The sequence below is a fragment of the Parus major genome, chromosome 18 (assembly GCF_001522545.3).
Source record: "Parus major isolate Abel chromosome 18, Parus_major1.1, whole genome shotgun sequence".
Classification (NCBI taxonomy): Eukaryota; Metazoa; Chordata; class Aves; order Passeriformes; family Paridae; genus Parus; species Parus major.
Window position 1 is genome coordinate 4,426,502 of NC_031786.1, and position 27,317 is coordinate 4,453,818.

General features: G+C 38.5%; 1 protein-coding gene across 1 annotated transcript in view; it reads right to left on the bottom strand.

Annotated features, from left to right (window-relative positions):
- The window catches only part of ANKFN1 (ankyrin repeat and fibronectin type III domain containing 1), a 68,967-nt gene extending 60,791 nt beyond the window's left edge, over nucleotides 1–8,176 (bottom strand). Inside the window, exons 1-2 of the mRNA XM_033518648.1 lie at nucleotides 8,033–8,176; nucleotides 3,187–3,388 (exon numbers count right to left, since the gene is read on the bottom strand). Of these exons, the coding sequence (XP_033374539.1) occupies nucleotides 3,187–3,372 (186 nt within the window). The 5' untranslated portion in view covers nucleotides 3,373–3,388; nucleotides 8,033–8,176. The remainder of the gene's footprint in view (nucleotides 1–3,186; nucleotides 3,389–8,032) is intronic.
- Between the last annotated feature and the right edge of the window lie 19,141 nt (nucleotides 8,177–27,317).

Consider the following 27,317-nt stretch of genomic DNA (forward strand, 5'->3'; position numbering starts at 1 on the left):
CACTCAGAAATCATCCTGGAGAGGCAGCAAAGTATCTATTACCTATCTGATGTCTGTCATCACCCATGCTGGTGAACTGCCCCATTTGGAAGTTTGCATCCACCCCAGCTCTCCAAGTCCAGAAAAAAATTCTACACTTTTCCCCAACTATTTGCTTTCACACAGAAAACAGAAATATACTTGAAAATTGTACAGTTTGCCGATAAAAGCTTATCACATTCCATGTAGAAGACTCTCAAGTATTGCAGCATTTGTCAGACATCTGCAGTCCAGGGATCAGAAATCCAAACAGGTATAAAGAGTAATATCTTTAGAACCCAGTGCTCTATTTCAGTCCAGCTGGTATTGTCACAAATACCAACATGAGCCATCATTTACCTTTATTAGATAACTTCTGCTCTGAAAGGACAAAAGAAATTAAATCCAAAGAAAAACTGAATCCCATTTAAAAGTGATTGGGTGAAATTTAAGAGAAGTTTTTGCATTGCCTTTTCCTTGACTCAGTCTTGCAGCCTCTAATCATTAGCTGGACAGCTGTGCTACGTGATTAATTTATTTAGGTGTTACTGTGATGCACAAATGTATATACTGAAAAGAACTACAGTATTGCTTTGCAGTAAGTAATAACCATGTTCCAGTAAGTGATTCAGTGCCAGAGTATTTAGAAATGCAATCTTATGTAGCTTAATTAAAATGAAGTGCCCCTTTCAAGCTATTTGCTCTAAGTTTGACTGAAAAAGTCCACTATGTACTACTGGAGTTGGAAAAAGTGGTAAAGTAGTTTCTGCAAAGACTTGTTTTGATAAACATGAGTTCAAGAATAAAGCTATTTTGGGACATTGCTATGTCTGCAGCAAGACAACAATTTACTGAATGGAAAGTGTTGCACAGCAAGAGAGAGTGGAAAGAAAACTCTTCACTAGCCAAAGCTGAAAGAAAACAAATTCTAACAAATGTTGTTCACTTGTCTGGAGACATGATTTTACTCCTTGACTTAGCTCAGTGGCACAGAAACTCAATGATTAGAAAACACATGAGCTAGCAACCTGACCTGGAATGTTTCCACCCCTTCACTGATGGTTTTCTTGCTGTTTACTTCTAGGGAAAACTGGGAAAACAACAAGCAGAATGGATAGAATGGGATCCAAAACCTCTAGAGTTCAGTGGGAATCTGTTCAGTGCCTGTTGTGGACACCAGCTCAGACCCCAGACTGGTGACACCTGCAGGTTCCTGTGCTCGGTGTTCTCAGTGACAAAAGCTGTGACACTCCCATGTCAGTGTAGTGGGCTGGGGGGACAGAGTTAGCACAGGTATGTCTGTGTCCCATTTAATCCCCATCCACACAAAATCAAAGTCTCCTGTTGGTGATGTCTGATGGAATGAGCATTCCCACTGCTGACAGAGTGAAAAGGGACAGATCTGAGCTTGTAATTTATTGCCTCAGGTTTAGCAGAGGACTCGGCCCCCAGCAGCAGTGCCCTGCTCCTCAATCCTTTGGCTCAGCTCACTGGCAATTTCTCCTATTAGTGAAGTATGACAGAAGAGCCCATGTTTGAAGAAATGTGTAATCTGAAGGGTGTATTTAGATAAACACTGCTCAGAAGATATGCTCACAGACTGGCATTCATTCAGCCTACATGTCAGTCTGCTCTGGCATGTTCCCAGTGCTGGTTTATTCTCTTCCTCCACTCCGTCAGTCACACATGAGCTTGTAGTTAAAAAAAAAAAAAAGGACAAGATAAGATAGTGGCTAAAAAAATTAATCTAAAAATTCATCATTTCCCTACTGTTTGAGACCTCAGTTCAAATCATCCCCACTAACTGAAAAGCATTTGGAAACCCTCAAAAGCAGAGCTGTTGGCTAACATGAAAAGGCTGTTCTCCAGCTCACAAGCCTTGTTTGAATTTCAGGCTTCTCTTATGAAACAAGGATCTACTGGCTCTGGAAGAGGTGAGAGAAAACAGCTATGATCCTCTGCTTCCTTCAGGTCATGGTCTTTCATCATAGGAGAGAGACAACAGTCTCCATGGGTCATGCAAGGGTCCTCTGTCTTCAGGAAAGGATGATCCTAGGTGACAGCATCAGCTAATTGAATTAAAAATAATTTCCAATTCTTGCACTGATTAATATAATATGTCTCTTACATAATGTGTGAGTGTTAAAGGAGTCTAGAGTGTCCTTTTCCCTTCTGACAAAATGTAATTAATATTTTTGTTGTCTGGCACAGTCAGACTCTGAGTTTAGTTCTGCATTGCACTAAATATCTGATTGAGTGCAGCAGAGTGCTGCTTCCAAGGGGCATCTCCTGGTGCATTCACAGACTCCATCATTAGTCTTTGCTCTGCAAAAGTGGAGACAAACTCAATAATTGAGAGGAGACATTGAAGAATATGTTCTTCCTGCTTAGGAAAAAGTGGAATTTATTTTGTTTTGGTAATATCAGCAAGCATGTTCATCTTCCTCCAGCAAATAGAAAATATTCTGCTGTACGCTGAATTTACATTGGGCTGTTATTTCAGGGACAAAGTCTATTCCCCAAAATCTGTGCACTGGGGGTTGTGTAACCTCAGCAGCACTGGCAGCAGCAGGAGCCCTTGTGAGGGTAAATTCCAGCAGGTGTTTCTAAATTTTACTGTGCTGGTACCAGAGTGCTCGGATGGGATTTGATTGGGTACCCATGCCAGACTCCTTCACATGTGATCTCTTTCTTCCACAGTCTTATGTACTGACCATCACCTCAGCCTTGCATTTATCTGCCATGCCTGAAAGTTCCATTTGCTCAGACATTTGGAAAAATGGGAACTTCTATTAAAGCCATCCTCACTTTCCTCAAAATACTTTATTCTTTTCTTGTAGAGAAATACTCGCATGTATAGATTTAATTCACATTTTGTCACGTAAGTGCCAAGCAACAACCTCACTCCTAAAATAAGCATATTTACTCCTAAAATAATAGATGTAAAATGTAAGCATTTCACACTTGAGTAGGTGTCTTTACCCCTCAGGAAGGTCAGACTCTGTTTTGGCAAAGCATCATGAGTGTTAAGGCTGGGAAGAGCACACCTGCCAGGGAACAAAGCGGGATGATGAGTGCTGTACAGATGAAGAGGCAGCTGATGAAGGAGATGACCAGGAGGGTGAATTGGAGGGTGAATTGGCAGTGTGGTGGGGCTCAGGCTCTTACCATGGAGGCCTTGCGGAGGCTGAGGCGGTCGGAGCGCGCTCGGAAATAAGCTTCATCGAAGGACGTGTGGCTGCCCTTCAGCTTCTCCGACAGGTTCCTGTACAGCCGCTTGGCAGCGTTGGGGGACGATGGCATGCTGGCCTTTTTGCTCTGCAGGAGGCTCAGGTTGTGCATTTGCTGGGTCATTCTCAGCCAGGGTTTTCTGGAAGGAAAACAGCAGCCATTTAGTGAGGTTTTGCTACACCAACGTCACTGATCAGAAGTGTGTCTCTGAAATCACTTTCACACACAGTTTCTGGACACACAGAGGCATGGTTGGGACTTTCTTAATGGCAAATTGCTCTTTATGGAATTAGACCCATAGATATCTATGGAGACAGAGAATTAAAAATGTAAAAATAAAGCAGACCACCTCAGAATTATTTACTAATTTGTATAAGGAGAAAGGGTTTCAATAAATGAGGGAAACAATGTATTTTTCAGAGTTCTGGCAGTACAGGTGTCAGAAAAAATGACACCCAAAAGTAAATGTTGCTGTGGACAGTTTCATGCTGAATTGGCTTCTTCCTCATGTAGTGGGCAGGCACTGGGTGTGTGTACATGTTGTGTTCCTTTACCCTGCTCTGTGTTTGTCCTGTCCATTTAGAGTACAAACCCTTCCCAGATGAACTGCTGCCTCTCTCTGATTGCCCCACCTAACTGGATTTCCATATTATCTCATAATTAAACAATGCTTTCTATGCTCTATCATTACAGTAATTTTTGGTATTAAGAAAAATTGAATTAATATTTAATTCTGGAAGTATGTTATGTGGGAATAATTTTGCCTTTCCAAAGGAAAACTAAGAACCAGATTTGACTCAACTGCAGGCATAGGAAACTGTCCCTATGGATTTCTAAGTGAAAAGGTGATAAAAATGCATCATTTCTTCCCATTTTCTTTTTCCCCTGACAAGAGTGTGTACACATCTGCAAGGCAGGATGCCTCTCTAGGAGAATTCACAGTTGTAACAGGAAACCTGGTACCGTTTCAGACTATATTTTCTGGAAATGATTTTTTTTTTTTTGGTACTATGATAGAAATTCTTTGTTGTTCTCATGGTCTCAGCCTTCTTCTGAGCAAACTGGATGGCAGGACCAGACTTTAATGACTATTTCCAGTAAAAGCATTCTTTACTGAACACTCACCCTGCTGTTGAGGCTGTTTTTGGCAGGTATTTGTCCTTAAGATTAAAGATACCACCCAGGTCTCCTAAGCTTTCTATATCTTCCATTCTCATGGTACACTGTGGTGAGCAGACACCCTGAGCACAAAAATAGCTTATTACAAATAATTTCACATGTTCTCCATGCTCCAGGGGAATTGAAGAGACACCAGGTCTCTGAAGGAAGAGTCAACACAATTGTCATATGGGATGAAAAGACTTTGTTATGTTAGAACAACAGTGTGTGCAATCACAAGGGAATTGAAATAAATGTGCAAGTGTGGAGATGATCAGAAGATCTCTGGGATTCAGGAGGCAGCAATACTGCAAGGATTTTTGACTCTTTTTCTCTGAGTTTATGGAGTAAACTGATTATCCACCTCCCACTTTTCTATGTTATTAGTAAATAACTAATAAAAGAAGTTTTTAAAGAAACTCAGCAAGTTACCCAATTTAATAATAATTTAATTCTCAGTTATTTAGAGAAACCAATTTCTGTTAGTACATAGTGCTACAGATTGTCCCACATAAATTTCTCCCTTTCCTTCTGTTTTCAAGAACTTTCTTTTCATCAATTAAGTATGGGTCAAAACACAGACCCAAAGAGTGAATGGCCAGGGAGGGCCATAAGTATGTTTGTAAAGGAAGTTTCAATTTCCCAAAATAATTTGATTACGAGACTACAAGTTTGGAATACCAAACACCACACAGTTGTAGTGAACTCAGGACAGAAGGAGCAGCTGCATTTGCCACACAAACCTACCCACCCTCAAGATGAGGACAAAGAAGAGTAGACCCAAGCAATTCTTAATTCAAAGGCAGGTCAGCCTGCTGCACTGTGTCTACTTTGGGGTTGTGTTGTTTTATTTGAAAAGCAACAGGCTCAGCACATCTGAGTGGCACAGGAGAGGTTACAGGGCTCACAAAGCCAATATGGGAATTTACTGAGGGGCTGTGTAGGTATTTAGTAAGTATGCATTAAAAAAATTAGGAATGTCTACTTAATAGGACTTTTCCTACCTATTGTGATATAATTTAAATAAAACAAGAATGCCTGGTATAAAACCTAACATGGCTTATGCCTCTATCCATGTTCTCTAGGCTGATAACATTCTCTCTCTGTCTCACCAGACCAAACGACTTCCTTGCTGACTTTAATACCCTCAAGGATTTAAATAATTACCAAAAAATTGAATTTTGCCATCCTTACTCCAAAAAAGCCCTATTTCTTCTTTAGCCTTCACTAATGCAGGAACTGTATTTGTCTCCATCTCCTTAAACTCAGCTGCTCAGATGTTTTTCACAGAATCTCTTGAAAGTCATCAAGTTAAAGCTTTTCTTGAGAAGGGAGAAGTTGTTTCCAGAATCTCAAACTTCTACAGAGAACAGCTTGACTGCAGCATTTTTGTTTATGAGAAAATACTAACCTGAGCAAGTAAAGGAGAAGCACCTGTCAGATTTTGGACAGTTTTCCAGGGAATCAGAGTCTTTGGGAGAGGTGTTCTAGTGACACCTCTCCAATATGCATTCAAAACTCAGACAGTTGGCAGGGCTGTTTTCTCTGTTTCAATACATCCACTGCAGTCTCTGTTCCAGCATTCCAGAGTGCAGGTGTAGGCTTTGAACCAAAGCAAGTTTAGGCATCACTGGGGTGCTAAACTGTGTCACCAACCCAGAAAACTCTCAGAGCAATTAACTACCAATCTGTTTCCCATGGCAAGGGTTACTGTTCTCAGGGACTGTGATTAAACAGAATTTGACTCCAGATATTACAGTTCCTTGGGGTTGCTGGAGTCCTTCCCACCTTGATCTGGTCAATGAACCAGGGTTTATCCACTGAGAAGAAAACAGCAGTGTGTTAGTAACCAGCTAAACCACCACTTTGGAGGGCAGTAACTGCAGCTTGCCATTGCACTCATGGAAACTTTGTCAGTAAAGAGCCAGAGCAGATCCCAGTTCTCACTCTGATGGAGGAAGAGAACAGAGTCTTTTATAATCTCATGAATGTTTCTGTGAAGTCAAGAGCAGGTGAATCTATAGAGAAGCTAAGTAAACATTCTTGAAATTGCAGCTATTCAACAATAAAACAGATGGCATCTTTGCTATCTACGCAGAATTGGTGAATCACAAATGACTTGGAACATAGATATGTTCCCTGTATACTCACCATCAACATCCCAAACAAGTGCAGGGAATAAATGTGGAACAATAAAGCAATAGCTGGAATGACATGATGCAAATGAGCTGCATTTTTTCACCAGTGTACTCAAACAGTGAAGTGCAAAATGCTGCTGCAGATTATCATACTTACATCCTTCCTAGTCAGGTACAAGGTATGAAATGAAGGAAAAAACACAAGTTGCATATTCTGGAAAACTTTCTGGAAGTGGGACCTTATTAAGCTGTAGAAATAACTTATAGTAGAGCAATGGGAATGAAAGTGGGCAAAATCATGAGTGAAAAGCATAGTAAGAAATAAGGACAAAAGAGCTCCATTCACATGATCCTGTGATAGAAAACACAGGGGTTTTGGATGCTGGATTTTTTTACAGAAATAAACTATTTCATGACAGCAGTTTTAGGCTCCTTTAAAAAGTTATTAATTTGATTTCTTTTACAACCATATCCTTGCCTCAACGATCAGGTGAAGACCTGAAATATGCATTGTCTTGATTGAAACAACAAATCCCCCAGCTGAAATGCTCTTAACCTGAAGATGTGTCATTGTCAGAACTAGAGTTGTTGCAGCACATGAAACACTAATAATTTAGAAAAAGGAGATGTGCAGAACAACCTCATTTTAGATTTTCACCTATGGAAGCCTCTGCACAAAGCTGATATGGGTCAGGATGACAATAAGGACACTTCCATAGGGTTTGGAGTAGCCCTGTGTGATCCAACTTGCATCCCTACAGCAAGGTGAGCACTGCAACAGGCAGCACAGCACCAGGTTTTGCTGAGAAAGGCAGGACTAGAGAAAATAACAACAGCAGCTCCCCTTATAAACAGTCATAATTAATAGCAGTTTGCATTTCCAAGAATAAAAGAGCACAAAAGTCTCACAGCAGATCTCTGGGGAAGCAATTACTGCCCTGCACTGGAAGTACCCATCAAACCAGTCTGTGTGACTGTCACTGTGCTATGCATGAACCAAACCAGGGACCAAGGTCTCCCAAAACACATTTCATGCTGCATATCCTGCAGCTTCATCTTTGTGATGGATTTCTACCTGCACCTAAGCACTGAAGTAACCATTTTATTACCCATTACCAGGGTCCTTTAAAAGCCAAATTCAAATACAAATGAATATAAAATAGTTACCTTTATAAAAGCTTTGTTTTTTTTTTTCCTTTTCAATTGTTATATACTGACCTAATATTCATGTCCCTTAAAAACATATTGCAGAGAAAGAAAATGAAATACCTAAATTATATGTCCCTCTCTGTTGTCTGTGGCACATATATGCTACAGTCTATTGACAGGTGCACTGGTAGGGCACAGCATAGCTGTAAAAACATTCTCTTAAGATTATAGGAAAACACAACAGCTGAGAAACCACTCAACACTGTATGTTAATGAATCAATCATACTTGAAATGAATAATTAGGAATATGTGCATTAAAGAGTTAAATTTGACTTACCAGTTTAGGCTATCCAAGGCAAAACGTAAACAAGTTGCTGGTAATTGTCCACTCTGTTCCTTCAATGAATCACATTAGCTTTGCTGTCTCTTCTGGCTCAGCCTCTGGGCAGAATGAGTAAATCTCTTCTTTACACTGCATGAATGATCAGATATGAAAAGCCCATTACTAGTAATTACTGAAGTCCAAGATTGCTGCTTAAAACCTCAGAGCAGAGCAGTATTTAAAGCAAGCAGTGCTGTAGCACAGGTAGAATGTTTGGTGCCTTAACTCTGTCCCAGTTACCTGTGCAGATGTAGGAGTGAGTAATATGTGAAGCCTCCATGTGAGAGATGCCATGACTTCTGTGTGCTTTTAGCTTGTTATAGCCTTTCAAACTGATCAGCAGCACAGCATGCAAGTAGAAAAAATAATTACTGCCAAAGTAAACAAAACTGTGATTGTAATTAATTTGCCATGAAGTATGAGCAAAAAGACATTAATTCAGCCAGCCTCAAGCAGTTGGTTTTACGCTAAAACAGTGAGAGGAAGGGGGGAAAATCACAATGCAGTAGTGCTTGTTGCATGTGATGTATTGTTTCTTCTTTCTCTGAGCAAGCTACCACTACAGCTGTCTGCAATCACAGCAACAACAGCAGCAGCCATAGCCAGAGCTGTGGGACATCTGCAACATCACTGGGAAGCTCCCAGCCTGAACAGGTTATGCCTCAAAAAGATTATTAAATGGATAACAGAAGCACACTCTGTGGATGTTTCAGCTAAAGCAGATTGTGTAGTGTCTGCATTAAGAGCTTCCAAAAGAGAACAGTGATGTTTCAAAATCCTAATGTTTTTCACTATAGGGCAAAAAAATGCAAATGCTGGAACCCAGAGAAACCCACAAAAATGTTACAAAGTCAAATGTAGAATATTTCAAATACCCATATACAGAATTCTAAAAACAGTGAAGGTGACAATCAAAGATAAACAACAACTTAGAAAATTTTTATCCTTCTAGACAGTCCATCAGGTTAAATTCATGCATCCAGAACACTCTAGCGCAACATCAGATAATGAAAAAACCAAAACACACCAATTTCTAGGTCATAGCCAGTGACCACTCTTATCTACAGAAAAAGTATTTTAGACTGTTTTTAAGGAGATACCAGAGCTATTCTTACAATGTGCTGAATTTTTTCCCCTGGTTTTATCCAGACAGGATGCTTGATTTTTAGAAAATATTGGAGACCTCCCAGAATCAGTTGGTCAGCCTGATTCTCCCACATTTCAAACCTCAGCTAAGGATGCTGTGCCTCATACCCAAGGGCATCCTTTTGCCCAAGTAGCTGAGGCTAAAATGTAGTTCTGGGCCCAATGTTTGTATGCCATGGAAGTTGAAGTTAATCTGTATTTTTTAAACCAATCTGGATCAAACCATTCTTTGGGAGGTTTTCTATCAGCACATGTGCATACCTGTACATGTGTGTGAAAGCTTGCACACAGACGTATTTCCAGGGCATTATGAGAATATCAAATGCAAATAGTTACTGCAGCAGAGAATTGCAAAGTGCTATTATAATATTCTATGCAGGATGTTCCTTCTCCTGCACCATGAAAATCACAGGCCCTCTGTGTACAGGGGGAATCTCCTTTGTTCTGCTCCTTCCAAGGATCAATAGGCAGAGAGCTGACTGAGGTCACTGCTCCTTGCCAACAGGAAGAAATGGGAAATCTTTTGAAAATCACCAAATACCCCTCAAACACTGAGATCTATCTGGAAAAAGCATGCTGAAAATCTGAAATGTCTAAATCAGTTAAAAATAAATGTAAACCTAAGAACTTCATTTTCAGTGCTGTGCTAAATAGGGATGATTCTTCTGAGTCAAAATCCCCAATTAAGTTTTTTTGGTCTTTATAGACCTCATCTATGGAACTCACTTGTAAAGGACTTCTCAATTTCCAGCTGCTTTCAAGGGAAAAACATAAAGTGAATTTCCAGAAATGAGTCTATTCTTAAACATTTTCTAGCACTTTCTCATTGTGGTTCAATACAATCTTCTGCTTTCTCCCTTCAGCTTGGTGGAAAGCACTCCTTTTACAATTACCATTTCAATTTTTTGAATGCTTAGTCCTTTTTCTACCCAAACAGTATTTAGTAGAATAGTAACTGTAGTTACTACTAACTGTAGTTGTAGTGTACAATAGTAGATGTTTCCTTGCCCAAGCCTAGTTCTTATGAAATACAATTAGCTTTTTTGTCATATCAAGAAAATATATTTATAATCTTCTTGACCTATGAATATAAATTCATAATTAACCTGTTCAAAAGCCAGAAGACACAAAACAGTGCTCAGTAAGGTATAAAAAGCAATCATACATTTAGCAAATGATAAAAAATGAAATTATTGGAAATGATTATTGAATGTTTGTAAATAACTGTGAGAGGCACCTACATCCAGTTCTGGAAATTAAGACTAAAAGACCTACAAGAAACAAACCCTGGGTTTATGATGAAACACGTGGAAGAAGATCCTTTAGTCTGATCTCCTGCAGAAACCTGCCCATCCTCAGCCTTTGATGCTTCCATTAGAGGACAGAGAAGTCACTCAGTTACTATTGCACTTCCATCCCACTCTCCATAGCTGCACAGAGCATTTTGCTGCCTGTTCTTACACTGCTGACTTAACCTGTTGTGACAGGTTTTCCCTCCATGATTGATGAGTCTGAAAGTTCCCTACCTGCAGCACACGAGGAGAGCTGATCCCACAAGCTGCTGCTGTTCTTTCTGCTGCTAAAGCTGCACATTTTTGTGAAATGTGGTGCATTTTGTTTAAAGAGGCCACCCAAGTTGGCCGATTCAGTGCCACATGTCCCCAAACCTTCACCCTGCGCTGTTCTCAGCTTCACACACTTTCAGCAGCACAACTTTTAGCCTTGTGTTGGCCATTAACTGCGTTTAGAAAACTGTGTTTGTTCCTCCCAGATTTTGGGACGTTTCTGGGGCGAGGAGCTCGGTGTAAGCTCTCGGCTTTCTCGTTCTCCATCCATCGATAGGTGGCAGCGTCCCCCCAGCTGTCCAAAACGCCGAGCAGGGACCGCCTTGTCCCCAGGACGCGATGTCCTTGCAGACGGATTTCCAGCGGGGATCGAGTCCTCCATCCCCAGAACCCAGCGCTTCTTTACATCTTTGGGACAAACATTTGGGTTTTTCCCACTAGAAACTGGATGGGAAGTTTGGAGTGAAGAAACCCACATTGAGCCTGACTTTACTTAAAATACATCAATGGCAAAGCTGTTGCCATCCTAGGGGACAAAGCTGCATTTTAGACTGCTCATAATCTCACTAAAAGAACAAATATTGCTCAAATATCAGATCTCCATCCACTGTCACAGAAATGGAGCCAGGAAGATCGGAGACTTGGGAATAGGGTCTCCCCCTCCCAAAGTAACGTGGATAACATTTTGGTAGCTGTATGCACTCTCATTTAAAAATCCATTACTTGAAAGGTAGTTAAAGTGACTTTTTTCCTTGAAACAAGACAATGGGGTGGGGTTTTTTTCATACAGTCAAAACTATTCAGTATGAAAGACAAAATAAAAACCAAGCAAAACCCCCAAACAAACACATAAAAGTGTATGTTTCTTTGTCCCCATGCTCATTCTTTCTTGCATATTTTTATACATATAAGGTACTGTATTAAATTCCAACTCTGGTTTAGGCAATTCCTGCTTCTCTGGCTCCTTGTTTACCTATCATCTTTCACACATACCCCTTTGCCAATTTGTTTATTCTCTGTCCCATTCCCTGGTTTCTTCAAGGACATGGAACTGAGTATTATTGTTTCACTAGTTACTTTAGCCAGTGTTCTTGATCCAAATCCATAGCAAATAACCTATTATCCACAGAGACACAGAAGTATTCAGTATGCTTATAAAAAGGACAAATATTTCCCAGCTGATCAGCCACAGACATGATTAAACTTTAAAAATTCTGAAATTCTGAGTGAAGAAAAAATAATTGTGTTTGGGCTAATCTTAGAAAATAATTTTCCCAAGTATTCTGAAATATTTGAGGCAATGTGATGTAAGTGACCAAATGGAACTGGATCCCCCAGGCTTCCTGTGCAGCCACAGCTCATGGTCCCCTCAGCCCAACCTGGGATCTGGCACCCCCAGGCTCTCTGCAGGGCTGGAGTTGGCAGATGCATCAACATCTGGGGCTTGCAGACTCCCAAAGGAAGGATGCAGAGGGGAGGAGTTCTCAGCTTTGTGGCAGCTGTGGACTTGCTGCTTGTATTTCAGAATATGGTTTTAAATGAACTAGCAGGAACTCAGAACTGTTTAGTCAGAATTCTTTAAAGATGGCATGTTTTTCACAGTGGCTTTTTTACCCCTGCTAGTCTTTTTACTTGGAAAATTCCTGAGAATAATAATTCCTGTCTTCAATGGAATAGAATCGGGCCTTGGCTGTCAGAGCTACAAAACTACAGAGTCATTTGGCATCTTTTGGAGTGCAAGTTAAGGTAAATAGAAATAAAATAGTATAAGAAGTCCATCAGAGCCTCAAAGCCCTTCTTGTTTGAACCAAGGAATCAAAGAGCAGCTGCTGTTACCTATCAAGAGGTGTGCACCAGCTCTGATTGAAGGGAATGCTGCTCTATTGCAAAACCAAGGCAGAGCAAGGCTCTTTGCTGATGGTTCTTGAAGTTGTTCCCCAAATTAGGAAAAACCCCTAAATCTGTACAAACACATCCAGCTTTGGGAAGCCTATAAGAGTAAATGAGGCTGTTGGACGTGTCTGAAGTGTTGCTGTTCCTCAGAAACAAATTACCCATCTGAACATCATGGAAATAATGGAGTTGTCAGCGACAACAGGCGGCTGTGATGTTTTGTCAGCCTCCTGTTGATTATGTTATCTAGTCAGACACTCTAGATAGAGATAATTTATGCTATGTATTGTTTAGCCATGACTGCTCCCAGCTGCACTACATTTAATTCAAGTTACACCAGAACATTTTACAAACAGAAATTAACAGGCTTTTCATAGCCAGCAATTTCTAGATTAGGATTCAGAATTTAAATTCAGAATTTAGTGAAGTTGAGCATGGAACAAAGCTGAACAGAGGCAGACACAGAGCATCCCAGAGAAACACCTTTTTTTTTTAAGCTAAAAATGTTTTTAGGCTTGTGACGCTGTCTTTAAAAGACCAAAAAGAACATACAAATATATATATAGGTATCATTGCAACTTGTATATGATTGCAGTATACTTATTAATATATGCTTATTAATATAAGGCCCGCTTCTGAAGATTGATCTCCCTCTTCTTCAAAACTTGTATAAGACCATCTATTAAAAAGTACCACACCAGTGCCATTAATTTTCATACTGAATAAAGAACTTTGATAACAGAACAAATTCCTGCTGTTCTGTGAACCCCAAACACCATTTATTTCACTAAGCAGATATTCCTTAAAGAGTAGCTTGTTTGCCCTGATGAAAGCAGAAGTCTTTAACATAGTAAAATCAGACATTTAAAAGAAACACATACACAAAAACAACAGCAACAACAAATCCCCCACCAAACAAACCACAGAAAACACCCAGAGTAAGATACCATTTCTGGAAAACTTTGCTGCAAAGAGTAGGAAGAGAGGGGCTATTTTCAAAGAGTAACATTTACCTGGGGAGAATAATTTGTCCAGATCCTGATGGAGACAAATTGTTCTAGATAACAACAGTTCAAACCAAGGGCCCATTCGTCTGCATTATCAGAGGAAGAATAGCAAGGAGATCTGTCTCCCTGGACCAGCTTGTGTGAATAGCCCTGGAGGTTATCTTTGCTATAGGGAAACATCCCTCTGCCTGGTGTGAGGATTCTCAAGCTGGAATTCATACTGCAGTCATTTGGTCTGATGTGGCTGTTCATTTACTTTTGCATTTAAATGAAAATAACCGAGGAATTCCAAACCAATGCATCACAGGAGCAATGTAAAAACCCAAAGAGAATAGAAGTGATTGCTGTGAAGTAATTCTAGATTTGCCAGTGCCATTCTTCTTCACAATGAGTTCAAACGAACATTTAAACATCCATTTTTTGCTGAGAAGTTTGATTGCTTCAAATCACGAAGATCCAAGGTTTACTGCAGAGGCAATCCACATGGACGTAATAGCTTTTGTTGAAACCTTTTTATACTTTTGATAGACAAGGACATATTATTGTTTATCCTTTACAAGAGGTGTGGGGAACAGCAAAATCAATGGCAAAATTCAAAATATGGAATTGTTCTTTCCTCAAGTGCAACATTTCAATAAAAGTGAAATTAACATGTAAGAAGTACAACCAAACTAAGCTAAACTTTTCTGTTTAGAACATGGCAGATCTGTAACATACTTTACTAAAAATCATTCTATTTTTACTGCAGTGGAGGCCTTTAAAAACTGTAGTAGTGAGAAAAGCAGTTCATGAAATATCTTCTCCTCACTTTTCTCAAGCTCTAAACCTGATGAATCTGTTCCCTCTCAATTAGTCATGCCAGCCTCTCACTGAGCAATAAACATCAGTACTTGGCCTTGCTGTGTTGCCACAAGTCCCATCCCCACACAAACAAGATCAGAATACAAAGTGATAATTGCTCCCTAATGAGCAAACACTTTTTGGATTAATTTAGTTCACAGCCTCTCTTCCCACTTCTCTCTCTTCATCACATCTGAACTAATGCATCAACCATCTCCAAAGGTGACAAATTAATCTGAAATAAACTCCTACTTTTCATGGCTGGTTGCAGCACGACTTGCTTTGTTTTCTAACAGGTCACAGAGAATCGGATTCAGACTATGAAATTGTGGGCTTTATCCCCCATATTCAAACCCTGACTTAGCAAAGTGCTTAGAAAACATCTGTCGGGCCAATTCTTCAGGAGGGGTTGTGGTATAGACCAAATCCTGACGTGTTGGCAAAAGTCTGTGAACTTCCATCCTGTCCCATCATTGACACTGGGACTTGCTTCACTCTGCTCACTCCCCCTCAAATCAGAATGAACACTGCTGGTTAATCCTGGGGCAGGAGGTGCTTGGAGCACACAACAGGACTCCAGCAAGTGCCCAGATCCACCACGGGTGGGACAACCCAAGGCCAGAGCTGGTTCAGTCTCAGGACCTTTTGTTCTTCACATCACGGTAAAGCACTTGGAGTTCTAGAATAGAGACATTGGCTGGGAAAACCTTTAAGATATCAGACTCACCTGCCCTAAGAGTTTCCTGAATCAAGAATGTTTGGTTATCACATGTTCACTTATGTTTCAGTTACATGCAGAAAATTGAAAATATTAAACTTCAAAAACTATAAAAACCCAACTCCCCAACAGCTTATTATAAATAAATACTTCCTATATTTTATGAATGAGGTACTTCAAAAGTGTTTGTACATCACCATCCAGTTATTACATTCATTAGTGTTGTCACAGGAGACAGATGGGGAATATAATTTGCTGCTGTGTTAAAAGATGGAATATGGATTTGGAAATGAGGACTCCTGGTCCAATGAAACAACACTCTGCAGCCAGAGGTGCTGATCTGATTTCATCTGAATTGTGTTAATAAATATTTGCAAAACCAGGCAGCTTAGGTGGCTTAATTAAGAAAACACTTGCTTTTTACCTTTAGTAATTAATTTCCTTCAGGGTCAGCATTTGATGGTCTTACAGCTCTTGCCCAATACTTCTACACACTTTGGGATGATTAATGATCTCTGTTCTGGAAAATTATGAGGTGCTATAAGGAAAAATTAACTGAATTCGCACAATGTGAAACCTCTCACTTTCCTCTGCATTTTTTTAAGGGGCATGGTCTGTATGAATGTGTGTCATAGAAAACTTGTAATGAGTTCCCCACAAACCTGCACTGAATTCTCACGTCGTAATGCAGCCAGTCTCTGCTACAGGCAACACTGAGCCCAAGTGAAATCTTACAGATATTCAGTGCTGGCAAGAGAAAATTACCCTTCAAAAAGCTCTGATCAATGTGACACCTGAGCCTTGGGAAAGAAATGCTCAGGGTTTTACTTCAGATGCTTCTCTTGGTTTCAGCATCAACCATCCTCCCAAAAACAGCCCCTCACATACACACACAAAGCCCAAACACAGAAATGTGCACATTCATCACACCAATTTTGGTATCTGTTTTGTGACTTTTTAAAAATTGATAAATAATATTCTTTAGCCCATATTTTGCAGAATTTCACTCAATGCAGTTCTCTTGAATGATTTCAGTTGAGAATATATTTTGCATTCTTGCAGACACCATTCTGGGAAAACTCATTCTGGGCCTCTACCTACTTTTTCAAACATGAAGAATTTCAACAAATTCCATGTGATATCCAGTGCTGCTACTCAGTTGGAAATAAAGCCATGGATCTGCCATGAGGCTTATTATAGTTTAATACAGTTCTAATATAGTTTATTATATACAATCCTCTAACAGAAAATCTTGTGCTCCAGCACTCTCGAAACACCTGATCTGTTCTCTTTCGTGTACTTTCTAATAAAACTGTGAAGTTTGGTTTTAATTAGGGGCCATAATTAGTAAGAACTTGAAAATTAGCCACTATCAGTATACAGGGTGAATTTGTTGTCTGGCTTTATGTTTTATCTAAATTGGATGAAAACCAGAAAGTTGATTTGGTTATTCCAGCTGCACTTGGGAAGAAGCAGAGTTAAACATAAATCATTGGATTTGTTCTAAGAATTTCTGGTGCAGATGGCTCTGTTGCTTGATGTTCAGTACAAATAAGGTGACTTTTCTTGACAGAAATATTGAACTAGAGAGGAGGGAAAAAAGCCAAGCTGGCATGAACAACTTTAACTTTGAATCATAGATAAAGAAGAGCCATGAAAAAAATATTAAAAACCCATTTAAAATTTTTGACAAAGAAGCTTTCAATGACAGAGTAATTTCTTTTTACATTATTCTACCAGAAGACTGAGATACATTTTCATACTGGCTTCAATACATAGATGGGTGCTTTGTAGTGGAATTACTGCTCTAAGTACAAACACAAAAAACATTCCATGGATTGAAATAGATGGAACAGGAAAATGAAAGTAAAGAGAGTGTAGGAAGAGTTTATCTAATGGTTACTCAGTGGACCTGTGAGAGAGCTGGAACTGAACATTAATATTGTTCAAGTGCCTGTTTATCCTTCATCATATTGCTTAACAGAAATGTTGTAATTTTGTCCAATTTTGGCTCATCTGACTTTTATTTTACACCCTCCCCCCTTCAAGAAGTTACCATGCAACTGAGTTTTTAAATTACTGAAATGCTACATTGCTACTTGTGTTTGAAAAGCCCCCAGATTAGATTACATAAAGTTAAAATGAAATAAAGCTGGTGGTGGATGAGAGATTCCATCATTTTCCTATAAATGAATCTATATTAAAAAGCAGCTCAACACTAAGAAATGAACCTGCACTTCAGGAAAAGCTGTAGTGCTAGTATTTTGATATCATAGGAAGGTTTGATTATTGAGCCCATTATCATATCACAGTCTCACAGTTTAAATACAACTGTGAGACTGTGATATCATATTCTTATAATATAGTTCTTTGGATTTTCTGAAGGACACCCAGACACTCAAAAAATAAAATTGTTCAAAGAGGTGCAGTCCTTAAAGAATGGTTTTTTTAGAAGGGTGAGAAATTCAAGCCCAAACACCAGCCTCTCCTGAAAATAGGCAATCTAAAAATTGAGTGCTTTGATATATCAGCACACAAGCTGTGCTGGGAGAATACAACATTGTGAGAGACACGAAAAGACAAGTGAAACAGTTGTGTTTTCTAACACTCAAAGAGGCACAGATTCAAGTTTAATAGTACCAGTCTAACACCACAAAGCTTGCACAGAATTCTCTTTACTTATACTAGAATTTAGCTTTTAAATATAAATAGTAGGAAAATGTGATTAATAGAATTCCAAATAATTTTAATATGAGTTTAAAGAAATTGTTATGCACCATTGAGACCAGAAATTTTGGTCAGTTTTCCCCCAAACTTATCTATGAACCACTGAATGGCATTTTAATATGCAGCATTTTGTTCAGTAGGCTTTTGATAATAATATGGAGAATACAACTGGGCACTTTCAGCCAGAATTATTCGTAGACACCTCATGAAAAATGAGTTCAGGCTTAAAAGTAAATGCATCTTTTCTAATTTTATGTGAAATTCCACAGCTCCATGTAATGTGATCTTCATTCCATAATGGGGGCTCCTATTTGGTTAGCAAATAATAACCTCTCTAAATTATATATCTCCTACAGATCTTAGGATTGGATAGGAAAAACCTCCCAGTGAGTTACAGATAGGAAACCTCACTGCAAATGAGAAATACTTATTTTCATCTTCTTCTTCAACCCTTGATTCAGCTATTCAAAACAGAAAATCACAACACAAACACCAGCCCTAACAAACCTTGGCAGCACTGAGCTATTGCTGTTCTGTGTTATCAATCAGCTGTCAAAATGGAAAACTTTCTGTGTTCAGACACTATTTCCAACTGTGCATGTGGTGCTCACAGTAGATGACAGTGCAAGAATTCAATGTCGCTTGAATACCAGAAATACTGGTGGGAAATAAAAGGGGTGGGAATAAAGGAGTGATCATGATTATACAAGAAAATCCAATAGGATTGCAGTGGCAAACTTTGAATTTGCAGTGAAAGTTGTCTCCCTGCAAGATATGGTTTTTCTACTGCATGCTGCAAATTTCCTTCATCTATCTGTCTACACAAAGCAGCATCTGAACTGTATTTCCAATTATATAAAAATAGGTGTCTTCTCAGAAAAGTTTTCCTTTCCTTGAAAAGCAATGCAGAAAATTAAGGAATTACTGTACTGAATATTAATACATGCATACATGTCTATATAAAAAAGTGACTGATATTTAGAATACTTTAAAAAATGAAGATGGATTCATTTGGGTATTCATATTGAATACCCAAAATCAGTTTCCAGATATTATCAGAGAGCAATTCCTGAAGTATAACTACTAGGTAAATAATTTGCTGAAAATAAAAAAAACTTTTGAGAAAATTGCTTGCAGATGATTTCCAAATTAAAAAAGAGGTACAATTCACTTTAGCATTTGCTTCAAATGATACAACCAACTAATTATAAAGTAGTCTCTTTCAACATGAAATAATTAATACAGCTGATTAGCATACGCCAATAGGTGAGAAAATTAAGCTTATGAGTGAATTATGAAAGGAAAGGAAATCTGAAAGTAATTACAATGGATTTTCCCCCATATTCTCTCTATGAAGAGTATGTTATATTAGTTCTATATAGACTCATTTTCACCTCTGTCTCTGATAAGACAAGCAGAAAACTGTTACACAATATCACCTATTTCAAATAACATCAGATTTTACACTTTTTTTTTAAAATCCAGGAACAAATGGGTAAAGAAATAAAAAACCCAAACTGTGATTCTTTGCAATTGACGAGTTATGATAAAAAAGGTTAAAAAAGGACATTTGCATTGTCTACCTTGTTCTGAAAATAGTACTGGACTATCTGTAACAATGAAAGCAACACTCTAATTTATCACATCTTGAAAATATAAGCAAACAATCTAAGAGCTCTATTTGAGTATGGGTATACATGTATTTATCTCAAGCTTTTTGTCTTCCTGGAAAGCCTCCACAATTTCAGTCATTTGGATGAGGTATTATATAGGGGAATATGAATGATACCAACTTATTGAAGAGATGGATAAAGAGCTGTCGAGGAGATTTTAAGTAACAAAGAGGTATTTTATAATAAGAAATCTGTGCAACTGTTTAAGTTGCAGTTTTCTGCTGCAATTCAGCAGCTGTTCATTACAGTCTGGAGATGTTTCAATTATCACCTCTGTGCTGTCTGGCTATAAGGTCATTGAAGACTCCTTTTAAAAAGTTGCATCAAGTTTCCTAAAGCAAATATTTAGAGAACTGTTCAATTGTGTCACCCTCTCAGAAAATCAGGATGTTGACTTTCTCCCTTCTTTGATGGTCATCTGCATGACAATATTCCTGTGAAATACAGTCCTTCAGGGAGGGATTTGGGATAAACTGCTCTGGATCTCCTCTTTTAATTTATGCTTTCTATTGAAAGTTCAGAATTGTGGTTCATTCAGCAAGACTTGTCAGTGCCTTCAACACTTGCAAGTTATTCAGCAAAGCTGGCTGTCACCCAGAGACTCTGCACTGACAATTTGCAAGCAGGTTAAAGCAAAACAGTTTAGTGATAACTTATACCCAGAGATTTATTGCAATGATCGAAATTGCTTTCTTGCATTTGGAATTAAAAAAAAAAATTAAAAATTATAGGAAATCATTAAAAAGTCTTCTTTCACACTACCACTGACCATAAAGGTAGGAATTTGGAGGATTTGTGAAATAGTGGAAGGATAGCTTGAATCAAGCTTCAAAGTGCTGGTTAATATCTCATTAACTTTGTTAGTGAAGGAATCAGCCCTTTCTGATTGATGTCTTAATTATGTCCTAAACAAACCATAACGTAGCAATTTCATAAGCACTGGTACATTTCCCTTCTCTCACAGCAGCAAAGAAAAACTGTTCTCTTACATCCATTCCTTACTCTGTAAATAAAAAGGGGAAAGATATTTGCTTGATAAATGTAGGAGACACATTCATGATAAAATATACAAAATTATCAGCAGAAAGATGTTCCACATAAATGGCGTCCTCAAGTGACCTTCTGTGAAGTTTGATTAACTGTGTGACATAAAACTGCTTCAAAAATGAACAAATTTTTTGAACAAATTTATATAAAACAGTTTTTAATGCAATTCCAAGCAAGTCTGCTAGATTATTAAACAGCGAATTTAATAATTAACAGACAGCCCTTTAAGTTTGTAATGTTGCTGGAATAACTTCTAGGAAAAAAATTAATAGAACAAATTCTGCTTTAATCTACATTTTCAGGCTTTTATTAAAGTTGCATTTTTAATATTTCTTTCTGCTGCCTTCAGCCTAGAACAAATAAACCTGCAGGCCCAGTGCCACCAAATTGTGTGAGGCTTTGACCACATTGAGGCTCACGGATTTCTCAGGCTAAATTATATTAAATCACCTATGCAGCCATTCAACCTCACGTTACTTCCCCAGAGCCCCTTCAGGAATGACTGCAGGGAGAAGCTGTTTGATGACCTCCCTAGTGAATGAATCATTTTGGACTTTCCTTTATGATTACTCTTGTTTTGCCCACCCACTTACAACATCAACTATAATAAGGCTATTTAAGGTAATTACTACAGTGTAAATGAAACCCACATTTGTGATTCACATACACAAAGCTGATGCTCTGCTTAACAGAGCAAAAACTTTTGTGCCTCAGGAGGGCACTGACTGATAGGTGACCGAGAAATGCAGTTCAGACATTTTAATATGTGCCTCTTTAACCTATTTTTGGGATTTTTGAGGCACACAGCACGTGGCTGCACAGCAGGAGCATCCACACAGCTGCTCTTTGGTATCAGGATCAATAAGCCTGTCAAAATAATCAAAGATGTCCCCTTGGTCATGCAAAATACTGAGATTTCCAAGCCTAGGTGTGACACCAGGATTCACAGTGCTGTCCTGGAGCTTGGTACGACTCCATCCACATTCACAATAGCAGTCTTTTCACTGAATTTCATACCAAAATACATCCCCACTCCTTCAGGCCTGAGGAAGTCAGCCACTTAATTCAACTCTGCTGATGCTATTTGATTTATAAGGAGGTGTTTTTAAAAATATTGGGAGAAACTAGTTTGAGGTTACAAGTGGTACCTCATAAAGTTTTTCTCTGAGTTGACAAACAATTGGTTTGGAGCAAGAGGAGTAGTTCTGACAGACTGGACTGACTCTGTGGTGTTGCAGTTGGATCACTGACCTGGGAAGAGGGAAGCTCAGTCCCTCCTCTCCACACCAGTCTGCAGCCTGTGATTACTCCTTGATCTGCCTTTTTCAGAGAAGAAATCAAAATATGGATTGGAAAATCACAAAAACAATGTACAATGGTCAAAGTTTCCAGTTCTCACATCTCTTAGTTAGAAATTCACCCCTAAGGCAAAGATAATTACTCGTGTTGATATCGCTGTGTTTTGAGAAAAGCCTCACATTTTATAAAGATCTTTTAGTGAAAACAGTACAATAAGAATACATCATTAACTCCTATTTAGTGTGATGTGAATGCACCATAATGACCACCCTCTGTTTCATGAAACCTGCTGAAAGAAACTCCATATATGAAACACAGAAGCTTGGAACATTCTGCGGTGTGCACAATAGTTTGAAACAGGAAAAAAATGCTGCTGAAGTCTTTACAGTATTAAGATATGAATAACGAACATAAACATATACTACATGGTGAGTAATGAGCATAAAGCTTTCATCTTTCTTCATGGGAAATCCTGTGGAAGGCAAATTAACCCACAGAGACCATTGTAGGAACCCATACCATATTGAGAAAGCTTTATTTTATCCCAATAGCTGGCAACAAAATATATGCATTTACAACAGATTTCTTTTTTTTTCCTTTTAATCTGTAGCTAACTGCAGTTTTAAAGCCTCTCATTTGTTTAACTACCAGGCTGAACAAGGAAAGTTGGCATTTAGAAAAAGAAAATAAATCCAAATCCAGTTAAATTTGGCACCTTCCTTGTTCGTTTTTCAGCAGTCCTGACTCACGAGTGGTTATTCTCCCTTCTCTTCAGATCCCTCTCTAAGCTCTCTCACCAGGATTTCAAAGTTAGATGATCAAATGTGCGAGAGAGGCACCTAATTTCTCACAGGCACTTCTGAAAGCTCCTGACTAGGTCTACAGTGAACAATTTTCTTTCTCTTCCCCTGCCCCCACCTTTTTTTCCCCTGGCCTTTGATCTTTAGAAGGCACAAATGCCATTACAGTGAATAAAGTCCTAGGCCTGTTTACCTCCCCCTTCCCCAGCCCAGCCAGGCTGCTGCAGCCGGCTTCAGAGACATCGCAGGTATCATCAGCACTGTGACAAATGAGAATGTGTGTCAGGGGAGGCTGTTCAAACAAACACTTGGATGCTTGGGAACACAGACAGAAGAGCTAAGATCTAGCTGCTTTTTTTCTTTTCTTTTTTTTTTTTTCCTTCTTTCTCTTTTCTTTCTCCCTCCGCCTTCAGAACAGAAGATTATGTTTGCTGTGAACATGAGCTGATGAAAAGAATTCAAATAGTGCTTTGAATAGTGCCACTGGGAGTGTCACAGGAGAATTACAAATTGCTGCTGGAGACACCAGTCTCCCTTTACAGAAAGTTAACATAAAAGTACACATATCTTCTTTCTATAAGGTACTAACTTGTAAATTAACCTTTAATGGAGTATAAATGATGTCCTGAAAGAACTGCTTATGCAGCTATATTTATGATCTAGAAAATTGCAAATATTTACAAGATTATAGGTGTTAATGGTCTGTCAAAAATGTTTGTATATTGTACATACATTAAACCTCAGTTTAAGACCACCCTGCTATAAAGACCACCCCATTTCTTGTCCCATATAGAATTTCATTTGATTCCATATATTCCATTCCTTATAATGAGGCTAGGCCCCAGCATTCACCCAAACCATTCCAGACAGGGAACTGCTCCTCTGCAGGATCCACTGTGAAGGAGAAGAAGTTTTTGCCTCTGTTCCCAGATTCCCTGTGCAGCTCCCACCAGCCAGGGTTATCCTGGTCGTTCCCCCTCGGTCAGAGGCTGAGGAACAGCTCTGATAAAGCAGAGCTGGAGGGGGAGGCACACACAGGCTCAGGAGGGCTGGCAGTGTTTCACTGCCCTGCAGGGAACAGCTCCAGCTCCCAGCACTCCTGCCTCAGTTTCCCCACTGGGGTTCATGCCGTGTTTTAGCAGAGCACCCTGGGTCTCACCGTGTCCTCCTCTCTGCTCAGCCCAAGCTCAGCCTGCCCTCTTCCCCTGCCTTTGTGCTGCTCTCCCCTGTTGTAACTTTCCATTTTCTTTTCTTTTTTCTTTTCTTTTTAATTGTTTTTTTCTTTGAGGTTTTCTATGAGTTCAATAAACAGTGAAATAAAAAGAAAATATCCCCTCTTTGAGTTAGTTCTGTATTTGTCACTGTCTCAATTTTTGCTTTATAAATAATTATTAATATCTCTTTTCTGGGCATAACTTATAGCAACAATAATTTCAATACAAGCCAAAACATATTTGCTACTCAAAGTGAGACAATAACTTGTTCTCCACTCTCTGTTCTATCACAGCTTCTTTTCTGGGCAATTGAGTGACTTTCTTTGTTAGAAATTTGATCTCAACTTCTGAATTGAAATTTCTTTCTCTGAAAATATTACAAAATAAAAAACAGTTGGACCTTGTCAGTTGTGATAATGAAATTTCAGAAAGGTCAAACTTTGAATTTTGAAAGAGGAGAAACTTTTTTTGGAAACACACATAATCAAAATGTTACAATTTTTAATACTTGTTTTACAAACAGCATTGAATTCACACATAAATACAGCTGGGGAAAAATAAATACTTTGGGAACAAATACTTGGGGCTCTGCCCAGCTTTTATTGCAACAGATTATTTTTTTTTTTGTAATTTATCATTTGTTGTGCATTATCTTGCTCAATGACTGGAAAAAAACAATGTTCTTCTTTAGGATAAAAAGTCAAAGGAAAACTTGAAAAGGGTCTGTCCTCCCTGACCTCATGCACATTTTTATTGATATCAAATTGCTCATATTTTTTTGCCCTGCCATTTTCATTTTTATACCTGCTGGGTCAGATCTTCAAATGATGTAAACTGGCATTGGCCGAATGGTTTCCATGAAAGTATCAGAGTTGAGGATCTGGCATTAATTACTGGGGATTGTCTGTTATCCAGTGAGATAATGTAAAAGCAGTTCCCTGCCGAGCTAGAAAGACAGTGATCTGTATTTTAAGTACAGAGATATGGCTTAAGTGAGGTGATTTTAGGGAAAATTAACTTCAGAGATTTTACACAGATCTTCAAATGCCATAATCTGTGCCAAGAGAACACAAAAATTATGAGACAGTTAATTTTCTCAAAAATACAGGATTCATTTGGATAGCTTGATGAAATGATGCCATTTGGAATTTTGTGTTGTTTTACACAGAATGAGTTGGCTTATATTGGTTTGGCTGCTAAAAGTGGTGGAGAAAAAACAAAGATTAAATATTTTTGGTTTTCAAGCACTGTTTTTTTAGCAGACATAACCAGATACATTACAAGGTTCCCAAATATTCCTCTCATTTCGAGTGCTTAGTTTCAATGAGTTTCATCTCTGTCTTCTAAGAGTATTCAATCCAAATGGCTTTTTATACAAATACCTAGAAAAACTTCAGGATTTTATTTTCATCAGGTTATCTCCTGGTGTGAGGGATATCCAGAGAGGAGAGATCCAAAGGCCAACATCTCCTCCAGGTAAATGAGAGGTTTTGTTGCAGGCAAACACTGCACATGTCACATTTTCTGTGCTTGCAAGGGGTATTTCCCAGTAAACCAAAACATTATAAACTATGTATTTATAACCCTGCTGCAGAAAAAACAAAACCACCACACCATGATGAGTCTGGGTCCACAAATATTGAAGGCTCTACCATCAATTTCTAAGGATGAACACAATGACCTGAGAAGCCTCTTAATTTTCTTTGATCTTCAGGGCACTGAACTATACATTTCCATGAATATAATTTGTATTTTTGCTCCAATACTCCCCCTGGAAGAGCCTGTTCCACCAGCAGATGGTCACATCCTGATCTACCTTGTGTAAACCTTTGTATTTGGGGGTAGTTTATATTATGCTAATTTTTTTCCAGTATGTTTGTTTGGACATGTATATCTAACTCAGGTGTAGCTCCTGTTACTTATACAGAAAGTGATTATGGACTTTGAATCAATTGATTTCAACAGCAGTGGAAAGTCTTTATGTGATTCAAGTTTTTCCTCTGTAACAGGAGGATAAAAACTCCTTCCTTTCCTCTCCTCTCTGTGTTCATTTTCAGACTGCAAATTCTTCTGGACAACAATTCTGTTAATCAATGCTGGCTTAGTGCCTACTAAAATGGGTATCTTCTCACAGTGGGGTACTACTACACTACAAAAAAAAATAAAATATTACTGATGGTAAAAATACAGCTCATCGACTAAAGGTGCATGAAAAGAATTTCGTCCTGTAGGACATCAAAGTTCTTAAAAATTCATATGTCAAGTATTTCCATCTGAACTAAATTAGTTTTGTAGAACTAAGATTTCATGGCAAATAAAAATAGTATATCATCTTAATAAAAGCATCATGTGCAAAGGGAAAATAAAAGCAAGAAAGATATAATTTTATAGTACTTGCACAGTTCTTCTTACTCTCCACTGAAATTCAAAACTACCAAAGAAGCAGCCATCAACAGCCACATAATCAATCTCCTGCAAAGTTGGTGCTGGTCTCCAACTTATTTGATACAAAGGACAGTGGAAACAATAGGAAAGTTTGCAGGAGTGCAGTAAATAACTCTAATGCTTTGAATTGCAAAGGGTAAGCAGCCTACCAAAAGTATTTATCAAAGTCATATTGGGGGGAAGAAACATCACCAAAGAGAACAGTGCAAGCCAGATGCTTGGAGATTAAATGGGGTCAAAAATGCAACCCTAATTTTCATAACATCCTCATAAAAATTCACAGGAAACTGCTTTCTGAACCTGTTTTGAAAGAGATTTTTTTGAAAGTTAAAGGGGAGTTACAGATTGAGATTCTATTGAATGAAGTCAGAATTACAGAGGAAGAGAAAAATAACCTGTTCATTAAATAAAAATAAGAACATAAAAATCAATACAGAACAATGGCTAAGAGTAGCTGACAGTCATGTCCAGACTTGTGAGATCAGATTTACATTTTCAATTTGCACTTGTGTTGAAGGTTCAGATCAGTCACATTTTTAACCCCTTCAGTGAGGGAACCAACCCACTTGACTGTTGTCATCTCCCCAGACTTGCCCCTAAATATAAATATAAAATAAAGTTTAAAAAATTATAGACTTTGCTAATTCAGCTTCTTCCAACCCTAGTGTCTCTCTGCTTTATATACACACACTGTGCTTCTGCCTCATCTTTTAATGAAAACCCAGATGTAAAGAGTAGGAGAAAGGCACACTCTCTAAAACACTTAACTTTTTTATGTATAGAAACCTGACTTAAAGGCCGTTGAATGTAATGGAATATGACCTAGACTGACAAAAGACACAACATCATCTTCATGAAATGAGATG